Source organism: Molothrus ater, chromosome 4, assembly GCF_012460135.2.
Source record: "Molothrus ater isolate BHLD 08-10-18 breed brown headed cowbird chromosome 4, BPBGC_Mater_1.1, whole genome shotgun sequence".
NCBI classification, from domain to species: Eukaryota; Metazoa; Chordata; class Aves; order Passeriformes; family Icteridae; genus Molothrus; species Molothrus ater.
In genome coordinates, this window is record NC_050481.2 from 70851092 (window position 1) to 70863262 (window position 12171).

The 12171-nt window shown below is 62.4% G+C and overlaps 1 protein-coding gene across 1 annotated transcript; it reads left to right on the forward strand.

Moving 5' to 3' along the window:
- Positions 1-1225: 1225 nt before the first annotated feature.
- Positions 1226-10329, forward strand: DQX1 (DEAQ-box RNA dependent ATPase 1). Its single transcript, XM_036382921.2, has 12 exons — positions 1226-1242; positions 1812-2127; positions 3808-4001; positions 5811-6186; positions 6359-6595; positions 6768-6867; positions 6962-7117; positions 7260-7451; positions 7534-7659; positions 8571-8761; positions 9482-9672; positions 9752-10329. Exons 2-12 carry the CDS (start codon positions 1828-1830, stop codon positions 9933-9935), a joined length of 2247 nt encoding a protein of 748 aa, XP_036238814.1. The 5' UTR covers positions 1226-1242; positions 1812-1827; the 3' UTR covers positions 9936-10329.
- The last annotated feature ends 1842 nt before the right edge of the window (positions 10330-12171 follow it).

Consider the following 12171-nt stretch of genomic DNA (forward strand, 5'->3'; position numbering starts at 1 on the left):
CCACACAGCCCCAGCTCCTTCCTTCCTCCTCCTGCCTGCGCTTGGTGGCTCCACAGGGATGGGGGCTCAGCCAGACCCTCACCCCCTCCTGGCCACGCTGCCCTGGGACCCTCTGAGTCCCCAAATCCTGGGACCGTCTGAGTCCCCAAATCCTGCTCTGCTCCCACAGACTAGCACGGGTCTCTCTCTATCAGCTCCTCGGAGCCAGACTCGGCTCCTTCCCTGCATCCCCCTCCGCATGTCCTCAAACCCCCCGTGCATGTCCCCAAACCCCCCGTGCATGTCCCTAAACCCCCTGTGCACGTCCCCAAACCCCCCGTGCATGTCCCCAAACCCCCCTGCGACCCCACCCTGCTCTGGGGTCACCCCCAGGCCAGGACAGACCCCCCCCGACCCAAAGCCGGCCCTGACCGGGACACGGAGACCGGGTGCTGCGGGATCAGCCAAAACCGGGCATGGCCCCTCCGGTGGCACCGCCCGGGCCGAGGTGCGAGGGCGGGACACGCAGGGCAAAGCCCGGGACGTGCCGGGTCCCGGTTCCCGAGCTCCGCAGTCCCGGGGCCAGCAGGCACCGCTCGGTCCCCAACCGGCACCGCCCGGTGCGCGGTGCCGGCGGGAGCTCAGGCCGGGCCGTTCGCCGGTCACGGAGCTCCACCTGCCGGTCCCACCGGGAGCCGCTTCGGGTGCGATGTCCGGCATCGGGATGCCCGGCCCCGATACAACCCGTGCTGGTACGGGATGCCCCGCTCCAGCAGCGGGATGCCAGCACCGGTGTGAGCAACACCGTTACGGGATGCTCCGGTACGGAAGGACCGGCAGCGGTACGGGATGCCCGGTTCCGGTACACCCGACAGCAGTATAAGACGTTCTGTATGGAAATGCTCAGCATTGCTACGAGAGACGCCGGTACAAGATGCCTGGCTGTGGTACGCCCGGTCCCGCACCGGGATGCCCAGATCCAATACGGGATGCCCCGCAGCAGCACCGAGACGTCCGGTACCGGGAAGCCCGGTCCGAATAGGGGCTGGGGGGAGGCTCGGGCCGCAGCCGTGCCCGGCTCGGGGGCGCAGGGCGGAGCTGGCAGCGGAGGCGGGAGCGGTGCCGCGGGTCCCTGGGGTCCCGGGGGGCTCCGTCCGCTCCGGTCCCGCCGCCACATCCGGGCCCCGCCCGGGGCGGGCACTGATTGGCTGCCGCGGGTCACGTGGCCGTGTCCCCCGGCAGGGCCCGCGGTGGCGCGCGCAGGTGAGCGGCGGGACCGGAACCGGAACCGGGGCCGGAACCGGGGCCGCGGCCCTGAGGGGGTGCGGGGAACCCGCCCCTGACCCGCCCCTGACCCGCCCGCTCGCTCCGCTCCGGCCCGGTGCCGGTGCTCAGGTGCCCGGTCCGGACCGTCCCGTAGAGGTGCTCCGCCGATCCGGTCCGGTCCGTGCGGTTCGGGACCGACCCTCCCAAGGTGTCCGTCCTGTCCCGCAACCCCCGTACCCTGCCTCCGGTCCGGTCCCCACGCGCAGGGGTGGGACAGCACACCTGTCCGGTGTCCGCACTCCGCTCGGTCCTGCGGGGCTCTCCCGGTGCCCCATTCCCTTTCCCGGTTCCCTGCCCGTTCTCCCGGTCCCCCACATTCCGGTTCTGTTCCTGATCTCCGCGGCCGTGTCACCCCTCTGCCCGCATCCCCCGGCCGTCCCCGGTGCCCGCGGGTCCCCCCTCCCCGCCGGACGGGACGTGGCACTGGGCAGCACCGGGCGCCTTCCCGGTACGTAGGCGGGGGTGGGTCAGCGCCGGTCCCGCTCCACCCCCGCCCGCCCTCGCAGCTCCGGTGTCCCCGCCATGGCCGGCTCCGGGGCCCCGGCTCCCCTGCCCGGGCCGAGCGGCCCCGGCTCCGCGTTGGAGGAGGAGGAAGAGGAGGAGGAGGAGGAGGAGGATGAAGAGCCGTCCCTGGGCTGCGACGGCGACCTGGAGGTGAACCCCTACGATGGGCTGCCCTTCTCCTCCCGGTACTACGAGCTGCTGCGGCAGCGGCGGGAGCTGCCGGTATGGACGGCCAAGTACAGCTTCATGGAGCACCTGGAGGGCAGCAGCGGCATCGTGCTGGTGTCCGGGCCCCCCGGTACCGGCAAAAGCACCCAGGTGAGCCCGAGGGCAGCTGGCCTGTGCTCTGTGATCCTCCCAGACCGGGTGGAGAGGGACAGACGGACAGGGTGCCCGGGAACGCTGCACGGAGCCCGGCGGGGTGGGCAAGCACCGTGATGTGCTGGGGATGGGCAAAGCTGGGCACGAACCGGGGAGCGCTGGCACCGGAGGGAGGAACGGCCCCTCCCGGAGCTGGGCCTCCAGATCCCCGCGGGGTGGCCCCGGGGGAGCCGGTCCCAGCTGCTGGTGACGCTCGGGGACGGCACCGGGCAGACTTTGACCGGGGAGGGGATTGTGGTGGCGGAGCTGCAGGGCTGGAGTGGGCTGGGTCACCCCAGGCTATCGGGGTGTTGGAATGGGCTGGGTCCCCCAGGCTGTCAGGGTGTTGGAATGGGCTGGGTCACCTCGGGCTATCGGGGTGTTGGCCCTGGGCTCCAGGTGCTCAACCAAATCAGCTCCCTGGGTGTGATCTGCTGAGTTCCTGGGCTGGGCTGGCGCTGCCGGATTTGGGGATCAAAGCTCCTGTGCGGGCCCCAGGGCCGGTGTTTTGGGGTGCAGCACCCTGCTGGTAGTCCCTGCAGGGCTCTGGGGACACTGAGGCACAGGCAGTGCTCGTGGGGGGCTCAGAGGTGACAGGAGGAAGCAGGACTCGGGTCCCTGGTGCCAAAGGGACATCTGCGTGGCCTTGGCACTGTCCCACGCTGTCAGGCCGGGCACTTGGCCAGCAGCTGCTCCCTGGTGATCCCTTCCCTGTCCCTCTGGGGGTTTGTCCCATGTCCCTCATGTGAGAGCAGGGTTGTGGTGTCCCACACCGGGGCAGGAAGCTGCAGGTGTGGGGCCAAGGGGCTCCTGTCACAGGCTGTGGGGCTCAGAGGTGACAGGAGTGCAGAGGGAACATCCTGCCTGTGAAAAATGCCAATCACTTGTTTTTAAAATTTTAAAAGTTTAATAGTAATAAAATGGTTGTAAAAATAGCAATATAATTAGAGTAATAAAAATTTTAGACAATTTGGATTAGGACAATATGAGACAATGAAAACAAAGAGTTATGGACATTCCAGGTACCTCTTTCTGGGCAAAATAAGCCCGGAAAAGGACCCACGTTAACAGAGGATTAACCCTTAAAAACAATAACCTGTTGCATATTCATACACCTCATACATGATGCACAAATTCCATTCAAAGAAAGGATTCTGTCTGATCAGTGTCAACTTCTTCCTCTTAATCCTAACTGGTGTTTTCAGGGCTGAGTGAGGCAGGAAGAAGTTTTTTTGTCCTGATAATTGAGCAATAAATTCTCTTTCTCTGAAAGATTCAGGTGTCCTGTGGCTGCTATCTCGCTGCAAGTCCTTTCTTTAATAAAATACCTTACATAGCATAATTCCTATTTTAACATTTTGGTATAACCTAAAACTATATTTAACACACTACTTAAGAAAATTAACACAGCATAACTTTCTAACACAACACATATAATAATCATTTTCATATTTGCAAAAATCCAATCATAAAATACATATTTTTCACTCTGCCTGAGCTTTGAGTGCCTCTGGACAGCCCCTGGCCCTGGACATCCTCCAGCCAGATCCACAGGGTCAGGGTCCTTGTGCCCTTTGGAGTGGCACAGCAGGGAGGGGACAGTCCTGGAGCCACCCTCCCCATGCCCTGTCCCCACAGATCCCTCAGTGGTGCGCCGAGTACGCCCTGTCCATGTCGTTTGCCCACGGGCTGGTGGCCTGCACCCAGCCCCACAGCCTGGCCGCCCTCAGCCTCTCCCTTCGCGTGGCCGACGAGATGGACCTGAACCTGGGCCATGAGGTGGGCTACTGTGTGCCCCACGAGGACTGCTGCACTGCTGACACCATCCTCAGGTAGGGCAGGGACAGCAGGGCCCGTGCTGGGAACGGCAGCGCGGCGCCCTAATCCTGCTAAACCCCGCCTAATCCCTTAATCCAGGCTGGCCTCGCTGGGGAGAGGCACGGGCTGCTCTGAGGAGGGGCTGATCTGGGGATGGGGTTGCTGCAGGGAGGGGGCTGATCTGGGCTGTGTTGGTTTGGAAAGACAAAGGTGTGTGCTAAGGAAGGCAGGAGTCTCCTCTAAAATGGAGGATGTAAGCCCCCTCCCTCTGAATTGTTATAAATTTGAAATTAAGGGGCTCTCAGGCAAAGATGTGGGAGTAGGAATAAGAAGGGAAGGAATTTTCTTTTATTAGGGAAGAAAATAAAAATAAAATTAATGATGCAGTAAGTCAAAATAACACTGACAGAGTCAGAACACAACCTGGCAGCCTGTGGGTCAGGGTGTTGGTAGCAGTCCCATTGGAATTGTGGCTGCAGCCCTCCTGCAGTGCCAGCTGTGGTTCTGCTGGAGCTGGGATCCTGGAGAAGGGTGTATGCAGTCTTCCCCTGGGAATTCAGTGGAAGAGGCAGCTTGTTCTCTGGGAATCCAGTGGAAACGCTGTTCTGCTGTCCCAGAATATCAGATTGTATCCAGGTAGGAATGCTTGGCTCCTCCCCTGGGCAGAGCTTCTCCCCATGGGATGATGGAATTTTATCAGCCAGGCAGGGACACTCACTGGCCCATTAACAGAAGCTAATTAATGATTAATGACCCATTAACAGAAGATATCTCCTGGAGGAAGGATTGGCTGTGGAAGAGATAAAGAAAACTGCCCAATGAACAGAAGATAACTGCCCCACCTCTGACAGATGGCAAATAGAACACACACATTGCCTTGCAATCTGGGATAGATGCCGGGGAAGGTGTGTGGCATGGTGACAGTGTGGTGTGTCCCAGATTGCAAGGCAAGATGAATTCTGTTACCATCTGTATGGCAGCTGTCTTCTGTCAAGTGGGCAGTTTTCCTTATCTCTTCCACAATCACTCCTCCCTTGGAAGGGGACATCTGCTGATAACAGCTATTGAATGTCACTGCATGGCTGATAAGAGCTACAGCATCCCATTGGGAGATGTGAGCCCAGGGGAGGAGCCAAGCATTCCTACCTGGATATAATCTGGAGATTCTGGAACACCAGCACAACTTCTCCACTGGATTTCCCAGAGGAACAGCAGCTGCCTCTTCCACTGCATCTTTAGAGGAAGACTGCACCCTTTTCTACAGGATCCCTGCTCCAACAGAACCACACCTGACACTCCAGGAGGGCTGCAGCCACAATTCCAGTTGGACCTCTACCAGCATCCTGACCAACAGGGTGTCAAATTGTGTTCTGACTCTGTCAGTGTTGTTCTAGTGTACTGCATTGTTTATTTTATCCTTTTATTTTCTTCCCTATTAAAGAACTGTTATTTCCTGCTGCCATATCTTTTTGCCTGAGAGCCCCTTAATTTAAAATTCATAGCAATTCAGAGGGAGGGGGTTCACATTTTCCATTTCAGGGGAGGCTCCTGCCTTCCTTAACACACACCTGTCTTTCCAAACCGAGACATGGTGACCCATGGCAGGAGGAGCAAATAGAATACACATTGCTTGGCAATCTGGGATAAATGCCAGGGAAGGTGTGTGGCATGGTGACAGTGTGATGACAGCACCCCACAGCGGGAGGAGCAAATAGAATACACATTGCTTGGCAATCTGGGACATGGGGAGGGCGCTGCCCTGGGGAGGGGATAAGACATTCCCCCAGCCAGGGCTCCGTGCTGATGGGTCGGGGCCGTGTCAGGTTCTGCTCGGACGAGATGCTGCTGCGGGAGATGACGTCGGAGCCGCTGCTGCGGCAGTACGGGGTGGTGGTGCTGGACGAGGCTCAGGAGCGCACGGTGCCCACGGACGCGCTGCTGGGGCTGCTCAAGGACGTGCTGCGCCAGCGCCCGGCCCTGCGCCTCGTCGTGGTCACCTCGCCCGCCCTGGAGCCGCGCCTGCGCGCCTTCTGCGGGGACCCGCCCGTGGTCAGGGTGCCCGGGCACGGCTCCCCACCACAGCTGCTCTACCGGGAGCCGCCGGCCCACGGGAGCGTGGCCGCCGCCTGCCAGGCCGTGCTGGACATCCACCGGCGCCAGGAGCCCGGCAACGTCCTCGTCTTCCTGGCCAGTGAGCAGGTGGGCTGATGGGGAAACAGGGCAGGGGACGTTTGGGGGGATCCTCTCAGTGGGATGGAGGGGCGGCTGCAGCTCCTCTGTGGTGGAGGTGGGCACAAGGCGTGGCACAGCCTGGGAATGGGGACGCTGTGGTGTCAGCAGGTGTCACCTGTCCCCCCTTGTCCTTGCTCAGGAGATCTCCGAGTGCTGCGCTGCCATCCAGACGGAGGCCGTGGCGCTGAGCCCGGCGCTGGGCCCGCTGCTGGTGCTGCCGCTGCACCCTGGGGTGGGCAGGGCTGCACAGAGACTCTATGAGACACCTGAGGAGGGCCGGGAGCGCCGTGTCATTGTCACCCACTGGCTCGGGGACTCGTCCTTCTCACTGGGCACCGTGCGCTTCGTCATCGACTCGGGGCTGGAGCTGCGCAGCGTGAGTGGGACAGGGGATGGGTGGGGGTCTGGGTCTGCCCTGGGTGCAGTGGGCTGCGGTGTTCCAGGCTGGGAGGAGGGGTCTGCCCCAGGGAGGTGGCAGTGGTGGCCCTGCAGTGGCAGGTGAGGGGTTTGGGGGATGGCAGGGGTCCCGCTCACAGCCTCCCCTGCAGGTGTACAACCCCCGCATCCGCGCCGAGTCCCAGGTGCTGCGGCCCATCAGCAGGAGCCAGGCCGAGTCACGCATGCAGAGAGCTGCTGGCAACCCCCCAGGTGAGCCTCTGCTCCAGTGTCCCTCCCCTCAGCACTGCCAGCAGCCCCTGGGCCAGCACCTGTCCCCACCCTGTCCCTGTCCTCTTTCCTGCAGGCACCTGCCTGCGCCTGTACTCGGAGGCCTTTGAGCAGCGCCTGCCCCCCAGCCCCACGCCCCACGTCAGTGAGACCAGCCTGAGCCGCCTGGTGCTGCTGCTGAAGCGCCTGGACATCGCTGACATGGGCCAGTGTGACTTCCTTGACCGCCCAGGTAGAGCCCAGAGGGGCCAGGCATGGCGTGGGGAGCAGAGGGGCACGATGGGGCAGCTGTGGCTGTGGCCATCACTGCGGCTGGGCTGTCTCTGGGGAGGGACTGGACAGAGTGGGCAAAGCTGCCTGATGTCCCACCCCAGCCCCTGAGTCACTGATGCAAGCTCTGGAGGACCTGGACTACCTGGCAGCCCTGGATGATGACGGGAATCTGTCAGAGGTGGGGATCATCATGTCAGAGTTCCCCCTGGACCCGCAGCTGGCCAAGGCCCTCATCGCCTCCTGCGAGTTCGACTGTGTGGAGGAGATGGTCAGCCTGGCTGCCATGCTCACAGGTACCCTGTGGGGGGCTTGGGGGGGAGCCAGCTGTGCCAGGGAGGTGCTGGGGGCACACAGTGACCCCCTGCCCACCCCCAGCATCCCCCTGCTTCGTGCCCCTGTCCACACACCTGGAGGAGGCCGTGGCGCTGCGCCGGCGGGCGCTGCTGCACCCCAACGGGGACCACTTCACCCTCATCAACATCTTCAATGCCTTCCAGCAGCGTGAGTGGGGCAGGGGCTGGGGGGCTTGCACCCCTGTGGGCATCCCACGGACCCCTTGTGTCCCCTGTTGTGTCCCCTCATGTGTCCCCTGCCCTGGAGCTACATTCCTGACACCATCCTGGTGCCCAGCCTGGCTGGAGGAGGATCTGGGGGTCCCAGCTCCAGCCTGGGGGTTCAGTCCTTGTCACCACTGTGTGAAGGGATCACAGACAGGGGGAACAGCAGTGGTTTTGTGTTCCCCAAGCCCCCAGCCCAGCGGGCTCTCTGCTCACCTCTCCCCACCCCATGGCACCACTGTCCTGTCCCCACACAATGGCCCCCATTGTCCCACCCCTGTCCCCACATCACAGCCCCCACTGTCCCACCCCTATCCCCACCTCATGCCCCCCACTATCCCACATTTGTCCCCACGTCGCTGACCCTGTTGTCCCACCCCTGTCCCCACATCACAGCCCCACTATCCCACCCCTGTCCCTACATCGCCGACCCCACTATCCCATCTCTATCCCCATATCATGACCCCCACTGTCCCACCCCTGTCCCCACATCACTGACCCCACTGTCCCACTCCTGTTCCCATATCACAGCCTCCACTATCCTACTCCTGTCCCCCCATTGCTTACCCAAATATCCCACCCCTGTCCCCACATCACAGCCCCCACTATCCCATCCCTGTCCTCACATTGTTGACCCCTCTGTGCTACCCCTGTCCCCCCATCACAGCCCCCACTATCCCACCCTTGTCCCACATCGCTGACCCCACTGTCCCACCCCCGTCCCAACATCACAGCCCCCACTATCCCACCCCTGTCCCACATCGCTGACCCCACTGTCCCACCCCTGTCCCTACATCACTGACCCCACTATCCCACCCCCGTCCCCCCGTTTCTGACCCCCTGTGCCGGCTGCAGACGCAGGGGACGAGGGCTGGTGCCGGAAGCAGGGGCTGTGTGCCGAGGCGCTGCGCCTGGCGGGCACGGTGCGCGCCGAGCTGCTGGAGGCCATGCGCCGCATCGAGCTCCCGGTGTCCCCGCCCGCCTTCGGCTCCGACGCCAACGCCCTCAACATCCAGCGCGCCCTCATCTCCGGATACTTCCTCAAGGTGGGCTCAGGGGGCATTCTGGGGAGTTATGGGGGAGATGTTGGGGTGCAGCAGCCACCCCAGTCCCTGCTTCTCGGGTTGCTGTTGATAATTGCTGCCCCGAGATGTGCAGGGTGTCTCTGCTTTGGCCTGTGCAACTGAAGAACGAGTCTGGACTCTTCACTTTTTGGTCTTGAGGTTGTTTATTAATTCTTATCTATAAAATTTTCTTTCTGCCCAGCTGAGGTCTGTTCAGCAGGGCAGCCACAGGCACTCTGACCGCCCCCGAGGCGGTGTTGTCCTTTTATACTACAAACTACATATATCATATTTACACTTAATTCCCAATACCTATCACCTATGTTAGACAGTGCACTTCTACTCTAAACCAATCCCAAAGTGCCACCATCACTGCAGAAAATGGAGAACAAGAAGAAGAAGAAGAAAGGCTGGACACGCCCAGATTCCTCCATCTTGTCCGCAAAACCCCCATACCAAAAATCCTAAAATCTGTATTTTCACCCTGTGATCATTTTGTTATTACACTGTTCAAACCTGTGTGACTTTCAGGTCCTCATACAAAGCTGGCAACTTTGTATGAGGTTACATACTTTGCTCCAAGGGTCAAAATCAAATCCCCAGGTGTTCTGGGCTGTGTGCCAGGGTGTCCAAGCCCCCCCTCAACAACTCTGGACACCCAGAGGGATGTGCTGACTCCTGACACCTGCTGGTCCCTCGCAGGTCGCCCGAGACATCGACGGCTCCGGTAACTACGTGATGCTGACGCACAAGCACGTGGCACACCTGGCCCCCGCCTGTGGGTACCTGCTGCGGGCCCCCCCGCGCCGCCTGCCCCCCTGGGTGCTCTACCACGAGTTCACCATCTCTCAGGACAACTGCCTGCAAGTGGTCTCGGAGATCCAGCCCCAAATGTGAGGGGATGGGGAGGGGCGGGTCCTTCCCTACAGGGTGTCCCTGTAGCTGGCTGACCCCGCCCTGTCCTCCTCGCAGGCTGGTGGAGTTGGCCCCGCAGTACTACCTGAGCAACCTGCCGCCCAGCGAGGGCCGGGACCTGCTGATGGAGCTGCGGGAGAAGGTGGTGGCGGCAGAGGAGGCGGCGCCGGCAGAGGCGGAGCTGCCCGAGGGAGCCGGACGCGAGGAGGATGAGCCCGGGGACGTGTGCGTCCTGCAGTGAGCCGGAGCTGCGGAGCCCCGCGGTGGGGCTGCCTGGGCTTGGCCGTGACCCTGGGGACAGGGGAGCCCCGGGGAGGCCCCAGGGAGGCTGTGTGGCCGCAGGGGCTGTCCCGGCTCCCAGGGAGGCGCGGGCACGGCCTGGCACTGCCTCGGCTCTGTACCGTGGTCAGTCGTGGGCCAGCGGCCGTGGGACCACCCCGGCACCTCAGAGCGTGGATTGGGGAGCGCTGGCCCTGGCCGGGGGAGTGTTGTGGGCCCTCCCCACTGGGCTCCTTCACCCCGTATTTCCCGGGGGTGCTGCGGGGCTGGAGGCATCGCCTGTCCCACTCCCCCCACGCTGGGGCCGAGGGGCCACGCACGGGTCCCTCCTCCTGTATAAAGTTTTGTGACCTTTGCTCCTGGCTTCGTGTCCGTGACTGCAGCAAGGGTGGGGTCCATCCTGCCCAGGGACATTACCACAGAGGGGTCTGGCCAGGGTGGGGTCCATCCTACCCAGGGACATCACCACAGAGGGATCCAGCCAGGGTGGGGTCCATCCTACCCAGGGACATCACCACAGAGGGATCCAGCCAGGGTGGGGTCCATCCTGCTGTGGGACATCACCACAGAGGGATCCAGACAGGGTGGGGTCCATCCTGCTGTGGGACATCACCACAGAGGGATCCAGCCAGGGTTCCTCTGTCCTATCAAAGGACATCACCACAGCGGGGTCTGGCCAGGGTTCCTCTGTCCTATCAAAGGACATCACCACAGAGGGATCCAGCCAGGGTTCCTCTGTCCTATCAAAGGACATCACCACAGCGGGGTCTGGCCAGGGTTCCTCTGTCCTATCAAAGGACATCACCACAGAGGGATCCAGCCAGGGTTCCTCTGTCCTATCAAAGGACATCACCACAGAGGGATCCAGCCAGGGTTCCTCTGTCCTGCCCAAGGACATCACCACAGCGGGGTCTGGCCAGGGTGGGCTCTGTCCCTGCTCCTCCTGTCTCCCAGGGATGGTTTCTGTCCGTGAGGCCTCTGTCCCCTCCCACCCGTGTTTCGGGGGCCAGGCTGGGGTTCCAGCCATGCTGAGGCTCTGAGGGCATCCCTGGCCTTTGCCTCAGGACTTCCCCTCCGTGGTTGTGGTTCTTCTGCAGAAGCCAAGGGGAAGCTGTGGTTGGCAGGATGGGGGCGAGCGGGGCCCCCAACCTGCTGCCAGTGCCTGCTTTGCCCAGACAGGGCAGGGCACGGGGGCACCCCAGGGCAAGGCACCCCTTCCCTCCCTCCCTCTCCTTTTGGGGTTCCCTACAGTGCTACAGCCAAGGGCTGAGCTGCTGCAGGGGCCCTGGGGATCCTGGCTCCCCATCCCCACCCCTCAGCCCACACACAGGGGTTTGGCTCAGGGAGGGGCCTTGGAGGTCCCACTGGCCTGTCCTGGCCTCAAAAGGTGAGAGCTGGGCTCCCCCAGCCTCCCACAGCCCCAGTTCCCTCTTTGCTTTCTAGGAACTGCAGAAAGTACGTGAAAGGGTACAGCACTGCCTTCCCCAGGACAGGCTCTGCTGCGTGCCCACAGCATGGGCTGGCACCAGTGGGGGGGCAAAGGGGCAGCTGGCGACCCTGATGATCTCTGTCCCTACATCCTCATCTCTGCACAGCATCCCATGGGACACACTGGCACGAGGAGGGGAGGGAAGGGGTGTGCCAACCTGTGCCAGGCTGGGGGCATCACCCTGAACCTCTGTGGCAACCCCCCCCTCTCCTCAACCCACCCAGAGGGGCCCAGCCCTGAGCTGCCCCTCTCCAACCCCCAGCACAGGTGCTGAGAGAGCCCACAGGCCCCCCCACCCCACAGCAGGGCACTGTGGGGGCTCTGTGCAGCACACAGTGATGATGTGCAGACCCTCAGGTGCTGCAGGACCCCTCTGAGAGAGCTGGGACCACCCAGAACCCCAACACCATCCCAGATGCCCAGTGCTGCCCCTTGCCTGGGTGTTCCCAGCGTGCCTCATCCTCTGGCATTCAGGGGCAGGGCAGGGCAGGGGGTGTCTGTGCCCCCTGCCTCCCTGGGAAGTACCAGCAGTGCTGTGGGTGGGAGGCAGGGAGGGGGCTGAGCGTGGGTCTCATCCTGCAGTTCTCAGAAGTGTGATGCTGCTGTGACTGCACCTTGGGGCAGCCCCACACAGCCCAGCCCAGTATAAAAGCGCAGCCCCCGGCTCTGCTGAGCCCACCAGAGACAACGCAGAGGTAGGCACAGACTG

Coding starts and splice junctions, on each gene's coding strand:
- DQX1 (XM_036382921.2), top strand. CDS start 1,828: ATGGCCGGCTCCGGGGCCCCGGCTCCCCTGCCCGGGCCGAGCGGCCCC. Junction 6,596..6,767: donor CGGGGCTGGAGCTGCGCAGC/GTGAGTGGGACA, acceptor CCTCCCCTGCAG/GTGTACAACCCCCGCATCCG. Junction 9,673..9,751: donor TCGGAGATCCAGCCCCAAAT/GTGAGGGGATGG, acceptor TCCTCCTCGCAG/GCTGGTGGAGTTGGCCCCGC.